The sequence below is a fragment of the Neophocaena asiaeorientalis genome, unplaced genomic scaffold (assembly GCF_003031525.2).
Source record: "Neophocaena asiaeorientalis asiaeorientalis breed wild unplaced genomic scaffold, Neophocaena_asiaeorientalis_V1.1 scaffold119, whole genome shotgun sequence".
In the NCBI taxonomy this organism is placed as follows: Eukaryota; Metazoa; Chordata; class Mammalia; order Artiodactyla; family Phocoenidae; genus Neophocaena; species Neophocaena asiaeorientalis.
The window spans coordinates 10,374,939-10,394,046 of record NW_020175821.1 but is presented as its reverse complement, the minus strand read 5'-3'; the positions used below and the strand labels follow the sequence as shown (position 1 = coordinate 10,394,046).

At 41.6% G+C, this 19,108-nt stretch overlaps 1 protein-coding gene across 3 annotated transcripts in view; it reads left to right on the top strand.

Moving 5' to 3' along the window:
• Window positions 1-19,108, top strand: part of RGL1 (ral guanine nucleotide dissociation stimulator like 1) — a 271,255-nt gene that overhangs the window by 225,429 nt on the left and 26,718 nt on the right. For all 3 annotated transcript variants that reach the window (XM_024732469.1, XM_024732467.1, XM_024732468.1), the window contains 5 exons: window positions 855-979; window positions 2,375-2,590; window positions 6,553-6,656; window positions 9,802-9,886; window positions 18,813-18,902. In XM_024732469.1, the coding sequence (XP_024588237.1) occupies window positions 855-979; window positions 2,375-2,590; window positions 6,553-6,656; window positions 9,802-9,886; window positions 18,813-18,902 (620 nt within the window). The remainder of the gene's footprint in view (window positions 1-854; window positions 980-2,374; window positions 2,591-6,552; window positions 6,657-9,801; window positions 9,887-18,812; window positions 18,903-19,108) is intronic.

The window sequence follows — 19,108 nt, the reverse complement described above, 5'->3', positions numbered from 1 at the left end:
ACTTTTTTTTTCTTATTAGTCATCCATTTTATGCACATCAGTGTATACATGTCAATCCCAATCTCCCAATTCATCACACACATCCCCATCATCTGGGCTTTTGTTTGTTGGAAGATTTTTAATCACAGTTTCAATTTCATTACTTGTGATTGGTCTGTTCATGTTTTCTATCTCTTCCTTGTTCAGTCTTGGAAGGTTATACCTTTCTAAGAATTTGTCCATTTCTTCCAGATTGTCCATTTCATTGGCATAGAGTTGCTTGTAGTAGTCTCATGCATACTTAATTTTAGGTGGAAGTTGAAAGCTAATCCTAACATTTTGAGGATTCTAAGTACTTCTTGAGAACTCTGAGGACTTCATCAATATTTCTGACACCAGAATGGCCTGTTCTACTCCCCAGAGCCTGGCCTGCCTTCATGTCCATTCCTTCCAGGCTTCTGATTATAAATGGCCCAGTAATTAAGAACTGCATAGTTGGGGTTTAGGAAGTAGTTGGATCAGTGTTTGAGCTGATCAGAGGGTTTGAGGGAGCCCCCAAATGAGGGTGACCCCCTGAATGTAGCCCAGCTTTGTTTCTCTAGACTTTGCCTAACCTGGCTCTGTCCTTGACCAAGGAACCAGTGTTTGTCCAGGTGACAACATGAGGCCTCTGAACTTAATAACGCAGCTAGGAACAAGCAGAGACTGGGAAAACCTCCATTTCACTCAGGTTTATTGTCCTTGCTGTTCTCTCCCTGTGGGTTTTCTAAAGGAGCAGCTCTTTTCTTCCTAAATTAAAAAAGTCCAGTTGGACTCTGTAAACAAGGTTGTATACAGCAGCACCAAATTACTAATTTTTTTCCACCTGTGAACAGATGGGTTTCCCAGCACCATCTCCTTCAGCCTGGAAGAGGAAGAGGAACTGGAGGGTGGCGGGTCTGCAGAGTTCACGTGCTTCTCAGAAGATCTCGTGGCTGAGCAGCTGACCTACATGGATGCAGTACGTCTTCTCTTTGTGCCTCTGATGTGCTTCTACTTAGAATGTGGGGAGTGACAGTACTGGTGGCCCCGGGTCACATGATTTAAGTCTTTCCAAATCCCTGAGAGAGGCTGTGCCTGTAAATGCAGAGTGAAGATGTGATTTGAATCTATCATCTGAATAATTCAGGCCTAAGCTCTTCTTACAATTCTGGGAGAAGGTGCTTTTTACTTGGCACTCAATACCCAGAGGGAAATAAGAATTCTAATTCTAGGGAAACAAAAATCTATCCTGTTCCATGGGTATTTCTCTCCCTTTAGACTCATGAATATTTCAAGATCCAAACTGTTTATTTGGAGGATTGTAAAGGGGTCAAAGTATAAGTTAGGATAAAATAAATTCACTGAATCCACATGTGACTATATCTGGCAGCTCATTTCCACATGTGCTTCCTGGTCTTTTGAAGTTTGGATATTTTTGTTAGCTGTACATATTTGGTTTCATCAGCCACGTTTCATAGCTCAGTGCTAGCTGGTTAAAGAAAAAAGGGCTGTTATCAGTGATCACAATGGTTTTTAGCTCTTCCACACTTAGCACTTTAGAGGAAGCAGCATAGAGTTTCCATCTAGTTAACATGCAAATAGATTCTCAGAAGTAAATCAGATAGTCTATATAAAGTAAATCCTGATGTTCTCTGTTTTACACAAGCCCTTGCACGTCTTGTATTGAAATTGTTGTACAAATGAGAATCAGATTTGTTCAACAAATTTGTTGTTGTTTCACACACTGATAGCAGAAGAGAAAGGTGGAAGACTTCATTGGCTATGACTTTTAGGCAAAGACCTGGAAACCAGGCTTTAAATCCCTCTTCCTTTTACTGTGTGATGTTGAATAGTTTTTCCTTTTGTATGTTTCTTAGTTTCTTCATTTTAAATAATGGGAAATAGAATAGTGACCTTGATGAGTGTCACAAGTACTGTACTTCTGTGGATCACTTTTCAGGTGGTCGTTCATATGCATTATACACAGTTCATGATCATGAGTGTCCAGGACGTACCATGGATATGATTTTGAGGTCAAAATAATCTTAACCACTTCTTTTAGATTAGTAGTACAGATTTTTACCTGGCTTTCCTTCCAAGACAGAAAAGTCAAAATGCTTTTGGACATTTAAATTTTCTTTTGGTCATCGTGTTCCATTTGTTCAGTTGAGCAGATTTAGAAGGGAACACGTGGGCTTTTCTGATCAGTTAATGTATTAATTATTTACTTTTTTTCTATTGAAATGAACACCATGAGGCAAATCAAGTAGGAAAGGGTTATTTGTCCATTCACAAAGTACCAACTTACAGATGACATGCTTTGCCATATGAAATGTGTGTGTTGTCCTTAAAGTCAATTCCTCTTTTTTTCTAGCAACTATTCAAGAAAGTAGTGCCTCACCACTGCCTGGGCTGCATTTGGTCTCGAAGGGACAAGAAGGAAAACAAACACTTGGCTCCTACGATCCGTGCTACCATCTCTCAGTTTAATACCCTCACCAAATGCGTTGTCAGCACCATTCTGGGGGGCAAAGAACTCAAAACTCAGCAGAGAGCCAAAATCATCGAGAAGTGGATTAACATTGCTCATGTAATTGTCTTTTTAAAAATATTCTTTGGGTTTAGTAGATATGGGAGATTATGCTGCCATCACTCTGATGTTTCCATTTGGTTGAAAAGCAGTCAAAAGACCATATGTGAGGGCCCATGGGTTTTGTTTTTTTTAAACATCTTTATTGGAATATAATTGCTTTACAATGGTTTGTTAGTTTCTGCTTTATAACAAAGTGGATCAGCTATACGTATACATATGGCCCCATATCCCCTCCCTCTTGCATCTCCCTCCCACCCTCCCTATCCCACCCCTCTAGGTGGTCACAAAGCACCGAGCTGATCTCCCTGTGCTAGAGTTGATCTCCCTGTGCTATGAGGCTGCTTCCCACTAGCTATCTATTTTACATTTGGTAGTGTATATATGTCCATGCCACTCTCTCCTTTAGTCCCAGCTTACCCTTCCCCCTCCCTGTGTCCTCAAGTCCATTCTCTACGTCTGTGTCTTTATTCCTGTCCTGCCCCTAGGTTTTTCAGAACCATTTATTTTTAGTGTAGTTTTTAGTAGAGTTTTATACTATTTTAGTATAGTTTTTGTTGTCCTTCCAAGGTAAGAAAAAAGTTGCCTTTCTTAACGTGGGAGTTTATTTATTTTTCCTCTTTAAAAAAATTCGTCCCTTGCTCACTTCTTTCTGCTCATGGGCCCCTTCCGGGTGCAGTGGAATGTCTGCTTTTTCACAGCCTGAGTGTTGGTTCTGTGCCGTGTCCAGTAAATATCAACGGTGGCCTCAGTCTCAAATGGACTGCTCTGACAATGCAAAAGGATTATCTCGCACCCTTCCAGTACCTGGGAGCATTCTGTTTTCTGCAGACTTGAAGAGCCAATACCTTCTTAGGATCTCGAATCTCTTTTCTAAAAGACTGAAATATACAGATTTCACATTAATCAAGGGCTTTCCTGAGGGCTTTATATCTGAAGTTGGAGGGGCAGAGTCTATTCCTAGGCCTGAATTACATTCTCCTGGGTGTCAGTCCAGTCTATGGGATCAACTCCTTCCATGCCATATGACCTTGACCTTCATTTATCAGCATCTTATTTCATGAGTGAGGAAAGGTGAACAGTATTCAGTCAGTCACCACATATTTCATGAGCCCCTAAATGCTTCAGAGCTACAATTTTATGTCCTTTGCGGACATAGATAAGCTAAACACAATTAATTTGATCCTACAGGAGCCTATAGTCAAACGAGGAAGCTAAGGTATACTGGAATTATCAGCCTGGGCTGAAGAGGAGTAGGGCCGTATGACATAAGTGCTGTAAAAGTGGAGGAGCAAGAAATCACTTCTGACTGGGGTGATCCAGGAAGGTTTCATGGGTAGGATGACATTTGAATTTAGCTTTGAATAATTGATAGGATTTTGGGTATTTGAAGATTTGGGAAGATTTTTTTTTTCTCAAAAGAAGAAATTACATCAGCAAGAGCTATGTAGTTAACAACAATTTTGACAAATAATTATTATGTAAATATACTCTGTTCTGGGCTATGTGGGTCAACCCTAACCAAAACACATTTTGTTTTCTACCCCATTATATATTTTTCTCATTAAGCCCCTATCTGTGGGCATAAGGCTTAAACTTACACATTTTTGCTCTTTTTTTTTTTCACATTCTCTTTTGTGGTCTTTGATTAAATAGCAAAGCCATAACTGTGCCAGAGAATTTGCTTTATTTTGAGTCTGTAGGTGGTCTGATACCACAGACTTTTTAGTACATGGAAAAATACTATATGGAAAAAAACAAAAAAATATCTTATGCAACTTTGACTTCTCCTATTCTGAATTGAGGTTATTTATCAACAAGTAAGAGCTACAGAAGAAGTTCTGATAGAGCATGGAATTTCTCTGTCTTCTTAGACTGATAAGAAAAAGTATTTTTTGGCCACAAACGCCATATCATTTATAGTCATCTACATGTCTCAAAAGAAAATAGTCTATCTACTTTTAATCTGTTCAACTGCTTAGAAAATCTGTAGCAAGCGTGTAGCATCTGTATATGTGACAGGGTGACTCAAACAATGACTTTGGCCCATATAAATATCAATCGTGTGTTTATGTGATAATAAGAAATACAAGTTGTATAATTTGAGATATATTCCAAATCCCATAGCACGTGCTTAAAAGCCAAGGGTCCTTAACTCTTGGTGATGCAGTTTCCCAGTGTGGAGCATGCTGTGTCCCTTGAAATTGTGTAGGTAACTTAATAAAATAACAAGACTCACAGGTGGTTTCCAGCCAAGATTTATTTTACTTTTCCTGCATTAATCAGTCATTTTCTATTGAGAGGATGTTTGAAAAAATGATAATTTTACATGCAGTAAATATTTCTGACCTAACGTGACTGTATTTTCTTGGACTGGCCTTACTGCTACATTTTTACTTTTGTATCACCTCTCCTCAAAGATCATTCCTTTTCTAGAAATGGGGCCAGATGCCCCTTGTACTCCTTTAAACCCTTAGCTTAAGCCTCTTTCTGAATAATGTGTTCCATATGTTTATCACAATTTGCATGAAATATCTGGGCCTGAGTCCCTTTATTTATTGCAAGTTTCCTGATTTTTAGAACATAACTTTTGGATTCTGAACCTTCGTTGAACCATGCTGTCATGGGCTTGGTTTCCAGACTGACTGTAATTCAGAGTGGGAGCTTTCTCTCTCTCCTTAGCTTTCTCTCTCTTTCTTTTTAAATAAAGGGAAAGCATTGAGGCGTTTAAAAAGCGTGGGCATGACTTTTGTAAAGAACTTTGGCATTTACTCTAAGAAAATGTTGTGGGGTTTGTTTGGCGTAGTAATGTTAAGTAGCCAGATTTGGGGGCGCCAAGTCAGAGAATGCCACTTTTCCTTCACAGTCAGGACTCGCGTGACTTCATGAAGTGATCTTTCAAGCGACGTGCATTTATGCCCAACCACCCTGGGTCCTCTTGCCCCAGATGTTCTGCACGAAGCCCAGCCCATGCTCACACAGTGCACTCGATAGTCAACGGTGGATGTAGTACACTCCCCCATACGCCTGCACACGGAGCATCTCCTTGGGCATAAGGCACTGTCCACTCTCTCGAGGCTGCCACCTTCCCCATTCTGGCCGCAAATGGGACCCTCTCCCTGACTGTTTCGCTGTCCCCTGCCATTCGTTCAGCAGGACTTTGACTTCAGGGTCGCTGCCTGCTGATGCTACAGACTCTGAATGGTAGCTGAAGTTTCAGGATCAGGCAGTCTTTCTCCTTCCCCAGAAAATGACATCCAGAATGTTTCCTGTTCTCTTTCTATTTTGTTTGAAAACGCTGCCAAAGGGAATTTTATTTTAAAAGCCCAAGTTATTTTGGAACCATTGTAAGTACCAAGGTGTTTCTGAATGTTTATGATTGCGGCACAAGCCCATTTGAAACCGAATGGATGTGTATAAAAATATTCCCTCTTGGCTAAGAACATAAAAGCCAAAGTTCAACTTGTGGTGAGTTTTTATTGCCAAGTTATATACCCCTCTCTGGACAAGGGTTGGTCATGAGATGTTTGATAGCATCTGACCTCGAAGCAGCTGCTGCCCGGTTCACTTTGTGGGTCTGAAGGATACAGTCATCTTTCATGTGTATTTTTAGGGCATATGTATGCTTTCTTCAGAAGAAAGTTTGCTTTCTCTAGCAAAGCTCTGTAGACTCACCTCCACTCGTGTTTTTACTGGGAAAGCTGGAAACTATAAAACTGTAACAACAACACAGAAAATACATTAAAGGGAGAAAAACAAGCGTTCAGGGCCAAAATCTGTAAAGTGTTTCAGTGACTGGGGTGGGAGCAAAGGAGCCACTTTTTGATGTTCAATATTTATACAGCCGCCTATTTAGTGGTAAGAGTTCATGGCAGCTGTGCTACCTCTAAAACAGGAAACCACCAACTCACTGTTTTATTGATATTTAAATGCCTTGTATGTTTTAATCACTCTCCCTACAGGAATGTAGAATCCTGAAGAATTTCTCCTCCTTGAGGGCCATCGTTTCGGCACTGCAGTCCAATTCCATCTATCGGTTAAAAAAGACTTGGGCCGCGGTGCCAAAGTAAGTTCCCAAGTGTTCTGCTCTGCTTTCTTTGGCTGGGCTGATTCGTTGCTGCATAAATGGTGTGGGTCCTCATTTTCAAAGCTCATATTATATAACTAGAGAAACATCTTTGAAAGCCTCTGTGTGTTCCAGGCAGGGTGTGTTTTACACATCATCATGAATGAGTTTTGAGGCAGGGCTGCTGCAGAAATCAAACTCATTCTCAAAGGGTGCCAAAGCCAAGATGATTGGCTTTGGGGATGATTTTAAGGATGTGCATATTATCTGGGCTTTGAGGGATAAGGTTGTGGAGTGATGAAGTTACAGCAATTTGCCATTAGTTCTGGTTATTTTTCAGCCACATTCCAAAGCCCTAAGCTGTTCCAAGCTGTGAGGGATAGTGTGTGCAGATAGGACATTAGTTCTTGCTATTCAACGAGAATCCACTTAGTTTGTTTCTGCTTCCGCCTATTAAAAGCTATCTTAATGATATTAAAAACCTCTAAGTATTCCTTCCTAGGTACCTGACTAAAAGTGATTAACTGCCCACATCCTGTATTGTGTTTTTCTTCACATTTCTTGCCATAACCTTTGGAACAATGAACAATTGTGTCCTTCCTTACTGTTTCACTGTCGCTCTCGCCCCCATGTCCAGAGCTTCACTGAACTCTAGACCAGAGGGCTTTTTGCAAAGGAGGGAAGAGTGAGTGAGGAGGCAGTTCTGGTCCCCCACGAGTACAGATTTAGATGCTGGGGCATGTGTCGTGACTACAAACTAGGTCAGCTACTATCAACAAAGTCTCTCTCGGTTTGCACTAATCAAGAAGTCAGGCCATAACAGGGGAGGATGCGTGAACTGTTTATAACCTATATTGTATGCAGCACAGTCTATACTGTGTGTAGTGCAGTCTGTGCCGTGTGAGGCACTGTCAGTTCCAGTCGGGAGCCAGGCCAGCTTGCTCCCCAGGCAGGCCTGCCTTGTGCATTTGGTGGGCTCTGTCCTTAGAGTGGAAGGTCTAGGTACTCAATTTCATCAACTCACTCAGAGCTGCGTAAGCCTGAAGGGACTGACACTACCCAAACTCAACAGAGATCCAGATTGGTAAACCGGAGTTTCGTAGATTTGTGCTGAAAAAGGGGTGCCAGAGTGTTCAACCTACTGGTAAGCTCACATTCTCTCTCAGAGGAAAGGCTGCTTAGGGGAAGTCATGTTATTTATTATATAATTGTTTGATGGGTTTTGAAGCAGGTGATCTTATTGCCTGGTGTTATAGATCTGCAGACGCCTCAGCCACTTGGACTCCAGAGCTCGTGTTCTGTTATCTCTCCGGAGAAAACGTGGCAGATAGGCTTTTCAAAGTCCAGTGCAGTTTTCTCGATTACCACTCTTTTCTTGGGTTCTTTCTCCTCTTCATTAGTTTGAATGAAGAAGGTGACTCTGTGTGAGAGATTAGTTAATTGATTTTCCTCTGCACAGGAGTCCTAGGAAAGATAAGGATCATATAAAATCATTTAGATGTTAGGCCCTGGCGAAATATGATGGGAAAATCAGATGCGTACAGCATCCCCATCCTCAGCACCCCAGCCCCACTCCTTCCTCTCATCACTGCTCCTCAGCTGTGGTATCAGCAACAACGGGACAGTCAGGGGCTAAAACGAAGACTTGCCCCACTGCACCCTTCTCTGGTGGCACTGAAAGGTAATCCTTTCTTTCCTTGGTGGTTGATAAGTAGAACACTATAGAAAGTCACTTAGCCAGGCAAAGATTTCTACCATAGCAAATCTGAGGCTAAAACACAAGTAAAAAAATTAGTGGACTTGTTTCTTCATCTCTTTGGTTACCATATGAGAAGGTCCATTCTTCCAGCTTTCACTCTGTATGACAGACTCTAGGTCTATCCACCTCATTACAAATACCAGCTGGCTTTTGTATTTAAGAAACACCACAAAACAAACCCCAAAGCCCTATTCTTTACAACATGGGTGTCTGGTTTGTGTCTTCATTGGTTGGTGGGTTCATATTTTAGCAGGGCTGCTGGAGAAGTATCACAGTTCCCGAGAGAAGCCACTTGCATATCAGCTCTGTATAGTTTCTATTGCTAACTTCAAGGAACAGGGTTAAGAGATTTTATTCAGTTATTGCTTTCCTGATGACCCTTTATGTTAATAACTTTCAGTGGACAGAGAAGACATCTATTTCTTTCTGTTTATTTAGGCCCACGTGCAATTAAGTTCTTAATGAGTTTTTCCAAAATATAAATAGCTTTAATGATTTTCTTAATTCTAAGAGTAATACTATACTCATTGTAAGACACGTAAGTTCTTAGTAATGGCTTTCGCACAATAATGAAAGTGTTGCATATAGAATGACATTGCCTCTGTTAATTCTTTGCCTTCAGATCATCCTCTCAGTAACCCTGGAGGGGTGTAGAGAAAAGTGTGAGGCCCATGGAGACGTAGTGTACCAGGGAGGGGCAAGGGAGGAGTAGGTGCTTCACATGTGTGATCGTGGTGACCTTCACAGCCATCCTGCGAGGGGGCTGTCACTGTTTCCGTAGTGCAGATAAGAAAACTGAAGCTCAGGAAAGTTGAGCAACTTGTCTAAGATCACTTAGGGAGTGAGTGGCCGAGTTGGGATTGGAACCCATCCCTTCTGACTCCAGAGCCCGTTCTGGTTCCACCATCTACTCTGACTCTAAGAGGTTCAGGAAATTTGGGTTCTGTACTGCAGCTCTCAGCAGTTAGTAGTGGAAGCTCAGACAAATCCCCAACCCTGGCATCTTCATCTCTCAAACGAGGGGACTGGCCAAGAAGAGTTCTCAGGTCCTGTAGGGCTGTGGGTGTGTTGCTAAGAGAGAATTTTTTTTAACTTGCCGAAGAGAACATGTCCCAATTAGACAACTTAATACCCCAGTTTAACGATCTTTTTTTATGATTATAACATGCATGTTTAGAAAATATCCCTCTCTTCACACAGGTGATCATGTCTACCTGTTAAAAAAAAAAAAAAAAAAAAAGCCACCCTGCATGAGAAAGGTCATTGGCTTTGTCTGTGCTCATGTAGCCCTCCCCTCTGTAGCCAGAGGTACTGAGGGCACCTGGGCCCAAGGTGTGGGACTTTTACTAATCTTCATTTCTTAATGTTTTCTTCATTCCTTTGTAGGGACCGAATGCTGATGTTTGAAGAACTTTCGGACATCTTCTCAGACCATAATAACCACCTGACCAGCCGGGAGCTACTGATGAAGGTGAGGGCGCTGGGTTGTACTGTGCTGACCGCTCTGGCATCCGTTCAACGGAAGGGTAGCTTGAGGGCTCCTTGGATGCCTGCAGTCCCTTGAGAGAGGCTACAGGGACTGGAAGGCAGGACTTTTGGTTTTTATGCCAAATCGAAGAAGCCTGAGGCTGAGAAAATTCAAAGTCCAGCTCCTCAGCTTCACTGCGACGCAACCAGATTGTGAAATTTGCATTGCTGCCTGTAGCTCCTCAACAAGCTGCCCTGGAAACACTGAGTGCTGGCAGTGAGGTGGGTGAGAGAGCATGGAATCTCCTTCTCAGCAAAACAGCTTCTAGAAGGACAGGGGCAAAGCCTGCAATTCTACATCCTTTATTTGCACGAGATTGCACAGCCAGTCCGTCAGCAGTATTTATCGAACACCAGATGAGTGCTGGCTTCTGAACGGCACGCTAGGTAAAGCTACAGCTCGGTTCATTTTCTTTCTCTAGATGTTTGTTAAACATCTGATATTTGTAAAGCATTTGACCGGCCTCTGGGAGTATGAAGAAGAACACAGACCCTGTTTTCAGGAACTTACCTGCTGGTGGGTGGATATAGACACTAAACAAGAACGAGTAGTCAAAGAAAGGTACAAAGATAGGTTGTGAGCAATCGTCAGAGGGGGACATAGACCAGATATTATCTTCATGGCCTCTCTATAAAGTAGATTTTATCCTCCTTATTTTGCAGCTAGCCAAGCCTCAGAGAGGTAAGGAACAAACCCGAAGTCCCACACATCTGGTAGGTGGTGGAGCTAGAATGTGAGTCCAGCCTGGTGAGACTGTAAAGCCAGTGCTTTCATCACTTAGGCATAAAACTGTTTCTTCTGACCACTTGGGAGTAGGAGGCAGGGTATGTCATGTGAAACTTCATGGAGAAGGAAAATAAGTTGGTAATTCAGTTAATCCTGATTGGGCATTCACTGTGTGCTGGGTGAGGGAGGTACAGCCGTTCTGAAGGCAGCCTCCAATCTTAAGGAGACTGCAGTCTCATGGGGGAGGCGAAGTGGGCAATTATGAAAAAAAAACCCCAAACCAAAAATAAAGACAAAAAAACTATGATATGTGCTACCATAGGAGGAAGCCCTGAACTGGGCAGTTAGAACAGAGGACCCTTGTCCTTAGTCTCCTTTTCTGTGAATTGGAGATGATAATAGTACTATTTAGTCTACTGATCTCATGGAATTGTTTTGAAGATTGACTAAGGAAATATTTGAAAGCCATGTGCAAATGTCAATTTTTTTTTAGTATTTCGCAAGCTATCTACATGTGAAACCAAAGTATGCATAACAAATGAAAATGAAGAAAGTATAAGTGATACATGTAAGCTTACAGTAGACACTTGGAGTAGGAATGAGAGTCAAGTGGGGATGGGGTTACTTAGAAAAGGTATCAGTTGATAACTGTTAGGTTAGTCGTTCCTGTAAGAGCATCTGTTACGGTCTTCTTGACTGTTCTCCTCCTAAGTCCTGCTTCTCTTCCTTCATGTCTCAGTGAGGACTAAATTTCTGCTTGAATCCTTCCTTGACACCCTCAGGTCTGATTAGGCCCCTTCCCATGTCCTCCAGAAGCCCGTCATTCCTCTGTCCTAACACTTATCATATGCTCCATTGGAATCGCTTGTGCATTTCACCTGTCTCCCTGCTGGCCTGTAAGCCTCTTGCAGGCAGGGCCTTTTTCACTGTTATGTCTCTAATGCCTAACACATTGGGCATGTAGCAAGTGTTCAGAAACTGACATCCATTGATGGACCTCCTAATTCACAGGACTTTAACAACTTGCCCACTCTTAGCCCTTCCTGGCATAGATGATGTGAGCAGGGCAGGGTGTCTGCTGTCTGACTTTGGATTAGGCTCACCTGATGAACTGCACACTAAACAATGCTTGGCTTGCTGAGGTCGTGTTACTCCCTGCTTCACATCCCCTTGGATTTGCAGACTTTAAATGGAAACTCATCTGGCTGGAAGGAGATGGCTTAGTGGTCTCCCTGTCAGTAATACAAAGCTGGACTAATTGGAGCCACACATTCAAATCCCAATAGCTCTGAGTCATCCTTCCGAAGCAGATAAATCGAATACTGTGCAGCTCATTGCCTGGTGGCCGTCTTCTGGCTGAAACCTTAGAAGCAGAGCTATATCTAGACATTAAAGGTCCCATAAAACTTTCTGAAATGTAGAAGTTTACCTCGGTGCTCTAGGTTAAATTTCTTATACGTGGCTGGAATTCCAAAGATGAAAAACTTGGCTATGAATTCATGTGGTCTGCACATTATCGTTAATGATAGTGGAATGTTTTGGGCAGGTCATACGTCTCTGTGGGTCCCTTTCCAGTCATCTTTGTTTATTATTCTTCATACTAAGTATATAATTCTGGATATGAATTCTCAGCACAGTTGTAACGAAATGAAGGTACTTTGGTTTTCAGAAGAACCATGGCTGGTCTCTGTTTTTAATATGCCACTCCTGGACTTAAACTGATTTGTGGTTGGGTAATCCTAGTCGTGAATGACCTATCTTCTCTTCTGCTTCTGGACAGATGTAAGGTGCTACCTCTATAATACTACGGCTGAGGCAACATCAGAATTAGCAAAAATCTGTGGTTTTCCTTTTAATTGTTGGAGACAAATGTTTTTATTTTACTCGGAGATTATCTTAAACCTGTTACTGTCTTATGATTTCCGAAACTTGGATCATTCCAAGCAGGTTATCTATGGAGTCTGCACATTTCAAACCAACAGGAAGGCAGAATCTCACCAAATCTTCTTGTTTCTTGGGATTCTTGGTGAGAACTCTTCTGGGTTACATTGCTAGAAACAAATGCTAGAAAGGCCCAGGCTCTGGTGGACATGTCTGTTTAGTGAAGCTCCAAGCACATTGAAGTCAGAGCTGGGGTAGAAGACCGTAGGGCTGGGAAGGCCTATTCACATAATTACCATTAACTGCTGAGCTGTCATTTAATCAACATGTATGGAGAGGGATCCAAATGTCTGTGTAGCACCCAAGTAGAAGAGGCCCCTCTGAGGCCCAGGAACAGGATGGATGAGGGCAGCTGTCCTTTGCCACAGATGGAGATAGAGAGAAAGCGAGACTCAGGTGAGAAGTTTGCACTAGAGGGAGAGAAAGAAGGACAGAGAGGAGAGGAGACAAGAGGAGAGTGGAAGGTTAATGGAGGGCAAGATTTGGAATTCATCCAAACATGGGTGATGACTGAGGTCACAGGACTGGATAGTATTTCCAATTACCTGAGTAGAGTGAAAAACAAGATGACTTTGTCAGAAAGAAGAGTCATTAAGAGAGAGTGAACACAGGCAGCAAAAGGAGGCCAGAGGAGGGACCCAGAGCGATGCAGTCACAAATCCTGTGAAGAGTCTCAAGAAGTTTCAAGGGATTGGTGTTGTGAGACCTTGCAGGGCAAAGGATTTAGGGCCAAGGAAGGAAAACACTTCCACATCCAAAACATGGTTGGATGTGGCACATAGGGGATTTCAGTTGACACCTCACCTGGAAGAGCTGGCACTACTAGTCAGTCTTTTTTTAGTTATCTATCCAGGAGTGGAATCTAGCTCTCATGAAGTCATGAAATCAGCAAACCTTCCAGCTCCTCATCCCAGATCTTTGTCCTCCCAATGAGGAGGTTTTCCTAAGTGCTTTTTTAGGATCCTACTTCTGTGATTCTCAGGAGCCTCTTAACTTTTCAGAAATCCTTCTTGATAATTTTAGGTATACCTGCAATAATGTCCATACATTAAATGTCTGTCAGTGATTGAGAAACTGAAAGGGAACCAGAATAACCTACTCCCTGGAAAGAGGTGGACATTGCATTCAAGTCAGAAAGAATTGATTTCTCACTCTAAGGAAATTCTCAAGAGTTTCCTCTTAGATAGCCTCATCCACCAGAAGGCAGGCAGCAGAAGCAAGAAGAACTACAGTCCTGCAGCCTATGGAACAAAAACTACTTTCTCAGAGAGATAGACAAAATGAAAAGGCAGAGAACTATGTACCAGATGAAGGAACAAGATAAAACCCCAGAAAAACAACTAAATGAAGTGGAGATAGGCAACCTTCCAGAAAAAGAATTCAGAATAATGACAGTGAAGATGATCCAGGACCTTGGAAAAATAATGGAGGCAAAGATTGAGAAGATGCAAGAAATGTTTAACAAAGACCTAGAAGAATTAAAGAGCAAACACCTAGAAGAATTAAAGAACAAACAAACAGAGATGAACAATACAATAACTGAAATGAAAAACACACTAGAAGGAATCAATAGCAGAATAACTGAGGCAGAAGAATGGATAAGTGACCTGGAAGACAGAATGATGGAATTCACTGCTGCGGAACAGGATAAAGAAAAAAGAATGAAAAGAAATGAAGATGGCCTAAGAGACCTCTGGGACAACATTAAACACACCAACATTCGCATTATAGGGGTCCCAGAAGGAGAAGAGAGAGAGAGGACCCGAGAAAATATTTGAAGAGATTATAGTTGAAAATTCCTTAACATGGGAAAGGAAATAGCCATCCAAGTCCAGGAAGCACAGAGAGTCTCAGGCAGGATAAACCCAAGGAGAATCATGCCAAGACACATAGTAATCAAATTGACAAAAATTAAACACAAAGAAAAACTATTAAAAGCAACAAGGGAAAAACAACAAATAACATACAAGGGAACTCCCATAAGGTTAACAGCTGATTTCTCAGCAGAAACTCTACAAGCCAGAAGGGAGTGGCATAATATATTTAAAGTGATGAAAGAGCAGAAACTACAACCAAGGTTACTCTACCAGGCAAGGATCTCATTCAGATTCGATGGAGAAATTAAAACCTTTACAGACAAGCAAAAGCTAAGAGAATTCAGCACCACCAAACCAGCTTTACAACAAATGCTAAAGGAACTTCTCTAGGCAGGAAACACAAGACAAGGAAAAGACCTACAATAACAAACCCAAAACAATTAAGAAAATGGCAACAGGAAAACACATATCGATAACTACCTTAAATATAAATGGATTAAATGCTCCAACGAAAAGACATAGACTGGCTGAATGGATACAAAAACAAGACCCATGTATATGCTGTCTATAAGAGACCCACTTCAGACCTAGGGACACATACAGACTGAAAGTGAGGGGATGGAAAAAGATATCCCATGCAAATGGAAATCAAAAGAAAGCTGGAGTAGCAATACTCATATCAGATAAGATAGACTTTAAAATAAAGAATATTACAAGAGACAAGGAAGGACACTGCATAATGATCAAGGGATCAATCCAAGAAGAAGATATAACAATTATAAATATATATGCACCCCACATAGGAGCACCTCAATACATAAGGCAAATGCTAACAGCTATAAAAGGGAAAAACAATAGTAACACAATAATAGTGGGGGACTTGAACACCTCACACCAATGGACAGATCATCCACACAGAAAATTAATAAGGAAAAACAAGATTTTAATGACACAATAGGTCAGATAGACTTAATTGATATTTATAGGACATTCCATCCAAAAACAGCATACTACACCTTCTTCTCAAGTGCACACAGAACATTCTCCAGGATAGATCACATCTTGGGTCACAAATCAAGATTCAGTAAATTTAAGAAAATTGAAATCATATCAAGCATCTTTTTCCAACCACAGCGCTATGAGATTAGAAATAAATTACAGGGAAAAAGACGTAAAAAACACAAACACCTGGAGGCTAAACAGTATATTACTAAATAATCAAGAGATCACTGAAGAAGTCAAAGAGGAAATTAGAAAATACCTAGAGACAAATGACAATGAATACACGATGATCCAAAACCTGTGGGATGCAGCAAAAGCAGTTCTAAGAGGGAAATTTATAGCAATACAATCCTACCTCAAGAAACAAGAAAAATCTCAAATAAACAATCTAACCTTACACCTGAAGGACCTAGAGAAAGAAGAACAAACAAAACACAAAGTTAGTAGAAGGAAAGAAATCATAAAGATCGGAGCAGAAATAACTGAAATAGAAATAACACAATGGCAAAGATCAATAAAACTAAAAGCTGGTTCTTTGAGAAGATAAACAAAATTGATAAACCATTAGCTGGACTCATCAAGAAAAAGAGGGAGAGGACTCAAATCAATAAAATTATAAATGAAAAAGGAGAAGTTACAATGGATACCACAGAAATACAAAGCATCCTAAGATACTACTGCAAGCAACTCTGTGTCAATAAAATGGACAACCTGGAAGAAATGGACAAATTCTTAGAAAGATATAACCTTCCAATACTGAGCCAGGAAGAAATAGAAAATATGAACAGACCAATCACAGGTAATGAAATCAAAACTGTGATTAAAAATCTCCCAACAGGGCTTCCCTGGTGGTGCAGTGGTTGAGAGTCCGCCCGCCAATGCAGGGGACACAGGTCTGTGGCCCGGTCCAGGAAGATCCCACATGCCACGGAGTGGCTAAGCCTGTGAGCCATGGCCGCTGAGCCAGCGTGTCAGGAGCCTGTGCTCCATAACAGGAGAGGCCACAACAGTGAGAGGCCCGTGTACTGCAAAAAACAAAAAAGGAAGTATAAAAATCTCCCAACAAACAAAAGCCCAGGACCAGATGGCTTCACAGGTGAATTCTATCAAACATTTACAGAAGAGCTAACACCCATCCTTCTCAAGCTCTTCCAAAAATTTGCAGAGGAAGGAACACTCCCAAACTCATTCTACGAGGCCACCATCATCATGATACCAAAACCAGACAAAGATCCTACGAAAAAAGAAAATTAGAGACCAATATCACTGACAAATATAGATGCAAAAGCCCTAGCAAACAGAATCCAACAACACATTAAAAGGATCATATACTATGATCAAGTGGGATTTATCCGAGGGATGCAAGGATTCTTCACTATATGCAAATCAATCAATGTGATACACCATACTAACAAGCTGAAGAATAAAAATCATATGATCATCTCAATAGTTGCAGGAAAAGCTTTTGACAAAATTCAACACCCATTTATGATAAGAACTCTCCAGAAAAGTGGGCATAGAGGGTACGTACCTCAACATAATAAAGGCCATATACGACAAATCCACAGCAAACATCATTCTCAGTGGTGAAGAACTGAAAGCATTTCCTCTAAGATCAGGAACAAGGCAAGGATGTTCTATGGAGAACAGTATGGAGGTTCCTTAAAAAACTAAAAGTAGCATTACCGTATGACCCAGCAATCCCACTACTGGGCATATACCCAGAGAAGACCATAATTCAAAAGGACCCATGCACCCCAGTGTTCATCACAGCACTATTTACAATAGCCAGGACATGGAACCAACCTACAAATCAACAGATGAATGGATAAAGAAGATGTGGCACGTATATGCAATGGAATATTACTCAGCCATAAAAAGAAACAAAATTGAGTTATTTGTAGTGAGGTGGATGGACCTAGAGTCTGTCATACAGAGTGAAGTAAGTCAGAAAGAGAAAAACAAATATTGTATATTAATGCATACATGTGGAGTCTAGAAAAATGGTATCGATGATCTTATTTACAAAGCAGAAATAGAGACACAGACTTAGAGAACAAATGTATGGACACCAAGGGGGGAAAGCTGGTGGTGGGGGTGTGGTGGTGGTGTGATGAATTGGGAGATTGGGATTGACATGTATACACTAATATGTATAAAATAGGTAACTAATAAGAACCTGCTGTATAAAAAAATAAAATTCAAAAAAAAAAATTATCAATAGTTTGGGAGGACTCAACCAGCCAGCACAGGAAGTGGCACATTTCAGGACACTTTCATTCATCCCCAGGAAAAACTGTAAGCAGGGAATCATTAAACGATACCTCTTCTTATTATCATTTGTAATAGGGAGACTGAAAATAGGTAATGAGTCACTATGGGTTCTGTCCCCAGTGATGTACCTGGACCTGGGTAAAGGCTGGTGAATGATAAAAGATACTGATGTCACACTGTCATTGGAAAGGCTAAGTCACTGGAAAAGATTCCCTCGTAGTCGTACAGTAGTGAAAAGTCACATGCTGTGGTCATATAATAAACCCAGGGAGAACTGACTAACGGAAAAACAATGCAATTATGCACTACTGAATTGTGAAATTTGCCTCCCATTCATGCAGTTCCTGGAAAATGAGAACTTAACAAGACCCCCCAAACCACAAAACCAAAAACACTTTATGTTCAGTCAGCAAAACTGGAGATTAGTCATTATGTAGAAGAGTTTGTTGTCGCAACAGATGGGAGGAGAGAAAGCGTAGCCATCTGTTCTCAGGCTCCAGGAGGAAAGATTGATTTGTAGGAGTTCCAAACCTGAGAGGCAAGTTGGGAGGATGGACTGGGTGAGAAAAAGGGGAGAAAAATGTATGAAGGTCTGGCTTTCATAGATCAGTGCTGGACTTCCTCAGAAAACTTCCGGTATAAAAAGTTTCATTTAGCTAAGAAATACCACAGAAATAGTCCCTTTTCTTTCACAGAATGCTGGCACAGGCCTTTCAGGCCAAGATCAAGAAATCATAAAATTTATAGAGGAAGAGGTCTTCATTTCCAGGATGTGTGATTACTTCAAGTGAAATTTGGGATGTGTAAAAATTGTCTCCAGTTCCAGGAATTGCCTACCTTGTATTAATGATTGATTTTATAACCAAATCAGGGGCTCTTCTTACAAAAGAGGGGGGGAAACGGGATAAGCCATGGCCACCAGGCACCCTCAAGAATAGATGGCTCAACCACTAGCCAGCCAAGTGTTTGCATAATAGTCCAGAGCCTGCTGGAGGCCTCTTCACTTTGCATGGCGTCCAGATAGCTGTGCAGAAGTTCCGCCCCAGAAACTAGGTGCCCCTTCACTTGCCCCTGTATCACTTTCCTCTGTGTGTGCTTCTGTTTCTTAGGAAGGAACCTCAAAATTTGCAAACCTGGACAGCAGCGTGAAGGAAAACCAGAAGCGCACTCAGAGGCGGCTTCAGCTCCAGAAGGACATGGTATGTAAGGCCCTGGGTCTCCCTGAGGGCCCACCAGAGAGCGGCCCTATGTCAGGGGCTGGGCTCCTGCATGGCCCTGGACCCTTTAGTCTGCAGGGTGCCCCTGCCCTCAAAGAAGTTCCCCATTCTTTACCTCATCTGTTCTCAGTAGCCCTGGGAGGTCTGAAGCTATTTTCACTCCCGCTGGACCCAGCAGGAAATAAACA